Genomic DNA, 4,108 nt, shown 5'->3' on the forward strand with positions numbered 1-4,108 from the left:
TTTAATTAATTCAATATATTTAAAATAAGATAAAGTTAAATTTTTTTTAAAAATAAATTATTAATTCATAAAAAAAAACAAATAAAATAAAAAATATGGTATGTAATAAATTAGTAACTGTATAAAAATATTTGATTCGTTTAGATTTTTTAGCGTTCTTAGTTTTCTATATATTTCATGATTTTCCTTCTTCCCGACCGGTACCACCATCTTGTTTGTTTCATCAATAAAGAGAGTGTAAGACTTAAGAAACGATTAAAGTTTTTAGAAGTGTTTTTTATTTGTGTCTTATATACAGTAAATTATAATACAAACTTTGAATATGTCTCACGGTGGTAGAAATGAATGTAGAATTTATGTAGGCAATTTACCTCCCGATATTAGAACGAAAGACATTCAAGATCTTTTTTATAAGTTCGGTAAAGTTATTTTTGTTGATTTAAAAAATCGTAGAGGACCACCTTTTGCTTTCGTCGAATTTGATGATCCAAGGTATGTTGATAAATTATAATTAAAAATTTTTCATTTTTTGTATTATAATACTGTATATGTATATAACATTGAATATTATATCTTGTTTTATAATATATTCTTTTTCATTAAATGAAAAATATTAAATAAAAAAATACTTTAAAAATTTATAATTTAATTAAAATAAAATTATGTTCATATTATATCGAGTATTAATTCAAGTTTGGATTTAACATTTTCACTTAATTACATAAAAATTACATAAAAATTATATTAGATTTGTTATTTTATAAGTAATTTTTTTCAGAGATGCTGAGGATGCAGTACATGCAAGAGATGGATATGATTATGATGGTTATAGACTACGTGTAGAGTTTCCAAGAGGTGGAGGTCCTAGTAATAATTTTCGTGGTGGTCGTGGAGCAGGAGATAGTGGAAGAGGTGGTCGAGGTGAAATGAGTAATTCTCGAGGACGTGGACCACCTGCAAGAAGATCTCAATATAGAGTTCTTGTTACGGGTCTGCCTCCTTCTGGTAGTTGGCAAGATTTAAAGGATCATATGCGTGAAGCTGGTGATGTTTGCTTTGCTGATGTTTTTAAAGATGGTACTGGAGTTGTAGAATTCTTACGATATGAAGATATGAAGTATGCTGTAAAGAAATTAGATGATTCAAGATTTAGGTCTCATGAGGTATAAATTTATTTAAAATAATGTATATGATTTATACATTTCTAATATCTTTTATATTTTTGTATTACATAATTTCATTTTTATTTATAGGGTGAAGTAGCATATATTCGAGTGAAAGAAGATCATAACAGTGGCGACAGGGGACGCAGTGAAGATAGGGAAAGAGGTCGAAGTCATTCACGAAGCTATAGTCCACGGCGTCGTGGTTCACCTACCTATTCACCATTGCGACGTAATTACTCGCGATCAAGATCTCGCTCCAGATCTCGTTCATACGACTAGTGTGTACGTATATGTTTCACATGGTAATATAAGTAAAGGCTTATCAATATTTGCTTTACCATGTTTCATTATTACTGATTTAAATTTCACTTAAAGACACCTTCCAATCCAAACCAATTTTGTACAAATTATAAAATTATTTCTATGTTGCTTGAATTTAATAATTGTATTGTATCTAATGTATAGTTAGAGCACGGTTCATTTTACATATATCAAAACTGTTTTTTCAAAGATTTTGTCATTTTCTATTTAAATATTCTTAGCTTATATCTATTTATTAACAATATTTAATCTAAGAATATATCATCCTTTTATAAGTCCACAATTAAAAATGATTATTTAAATAAACCTGAAAGAGCAGTTAGATTTTTCAACAGTAAATATTAACAAAATTTTATTATCTTAATTTTTTGTCTTAATAAAGAAGAATCGTGCTCATATTAATTGCATACTATTGTTGAAGAATATTGATTAGAATTATTTTTATGTTTGAAAATACATTCCTTTATATTTTGCAATTCGTTTTGACACTACAACTATAATTGAGATGTGTAACAATTTTGAAGTATTACAAATGAAAATTTAAAAAGAAATAACTAATATTATTTTGGTTCACATTGATAATAGTATTTATTATATAGTTACCAATATAATCTACATTCAGTGTGAATGTTTTCTAATTTAATATATGATCATTTGCATTGCATTGTTTAATATCATTGGTACCTATATTATAATACTTGATGTGATCGCGATTTTTTTTTCATATGTTTATTTAAATTTGCAATTGTGAATACAGCATTTTATAGCATATATAATATGAAATTTTTTAAAGCTTCTAATGTTGAATGCTTTATTATATATATATATATTCATAAAGCTAACACTTTTTTACTGATAACAATTCTAAATTATTTTACATATATTAAAAAAGTAATTAATGCAATAATGATAATAATAAACAATAATATTTTTAATGAGCATATATAATATGCAAAATATATAACAAATGAAAAATATTGTATTAATCATTTGAATTTTGTTTTCATTAAAAATCAAAAGATTTTTCAATATAATTATGCAAAAACTTTAAAATTTTTTCTTTTATTGCATATAATTTTAAAATATTTGATAAACAATTTGATGAAATATATTAAAAAAATATATATATAAAAAAATCTTAAATTCATTATAAAGTTATATTTTATTTTATATACACAAATTATAATTAATTCTTAAAATAATTATTATATAAATAAATACATCAAAGTTGTTTACACGGCTCATCGTCGTTTAAGTTATCACACAAATTTAAGTACATTTATTTTAACTATCTAGTGATGACAATACAAAATATTATATGTATTAAAAATATAACACTTAATATCTAGGTAATGTAATACATCGATATCTATCGACGGATGACATATAGAACATATTTGATAAAGATAGGTCAAAAATTTATTTTTTACTAATAGATTAATATTCATATGACCAATTTGCTTTGGAAAAACTGACATAACTCATTTATTATGCATTGATATTGTTCATTTAATATAACAACAGCTTAAAATATGTTTTATTTGAGTGTCCTTTAACGACGATCATTGGGCCATCTTTTTGATTTGATAAAAAAGCTGTGTGTTATGTGTCACTTTAGAATGAAAAAAAACAAATATCTAATTCATATTGAAATTATTATTAAGAATACAATAATATGTCTGTTATTTTGAATGTCTGTGAAATATTAAAGTAAATTTTAAGTTATACACGACATATCCTGAGAAATGTGTTTTTATATTTGGCACTTACAAATGATACTCTGCTACACATTTCTCGTTTTCCTTTTAAAAATTATACAGTCGAAAATTCTATAAATTTTGCAATGCCTAAAAGCATACATTTTTTTAGAATTCTCGATTGTAAATTAAAGATGTTGAAGGAAAACAATGATTTCGTGTATTATTGAGAATATTATTATTGCAAATTGATCTTGTGATTTCTGTTTCCTTTTTACATTATTTAATATGGATATATAAAATAATTCTAAATTTAAATTAAGCAGATACAAAGTATTGTTCTGTATAGTATTTGCTCAATTTATAAAATATAATATTTAAATATTGTAAGTCACAAGCATTATATTTGCAGTAATAAATTTTATATATAACATTAATGCATATTGTATAAGGGACTAATGTATTTTTTCTTCTTTTGTATATTGGATTGGATTGTAACACAATGAATGAAAAACTGAAATCGACACGATCTTACTTCTTGGATGGATATAATACACATTCGCTTGACGGTGGGATGAGATGGAATGCGTTTTGGATGGATTTATGTATGGAGCATATATTATAAAAAAGGATTAAGAGAATGCAAAAATAATGAGGCATTAAGGATACTTTCAAGAGGAAATTCAGGATCAGGAATTCAGGAAAGGAATTGGATGAAAGACACAATCCGTTTCATTCAAGGATTCTCAATTAGCTGGATTTTCATCAGAAAACGTTGGCAAATCCATTACAAGGATTCAAAATGATTGTCCATATTTTTCTCTTTCGAATCGTTAAACAAACTTAAAAAAAATTATCTAATCGTGATGTAGCAGTGTTTCTGCATTGACAAACTAAATGAAAAAAAAAAAAAAAAAAAAAAAA

General features: G+C 24.8%; 1 protein-coding gene across 1 annotated transcript; it reads left to right on the forward strand.

Annotated features, from left to right (window-relative positions):
- Window positions 1–167: 167 nt before the first annotated feature.
- On the forward strand, window positions 168–1,610 carry LOC102670600 (serine/arginine-rich splicing factor 1B). Its single transcript, XM_006609099.2, has 3 exons — window positions 168–492; window positions 779–1,163; window positions 1,254–1,610. The coding sequence occupies exons 1-3, from the start codon at window positions 323–325 to the stop codon at window positions 1,443–1,445; spliced, it is 747 nt and encodes a 248-aa protein (XP_006609162.1). The 5' UTR covers window positions 168–322; the 3' UTR covers window positions 1,446–1,610.
- The last annotated feature ends 2,498 nt before the right edge of the window (window positions 1,611–4,108 follow it).

Source organism: Apis dorsata, unplaced genomic scaffold (genome assembly GCF_000469605.1).
Source record: "Apis dorsata unplaced genomic scaffold, Apis dorsata 1.3 scaffold_52, whole genome shotgun sequence".
Taxonomy (NCBI): domain Eukaryota; kingdom Metazoa; phylum Arthropoda; class Insecta; order Hymenoptera; family Apidae; genus Apis; species Apis dorsata.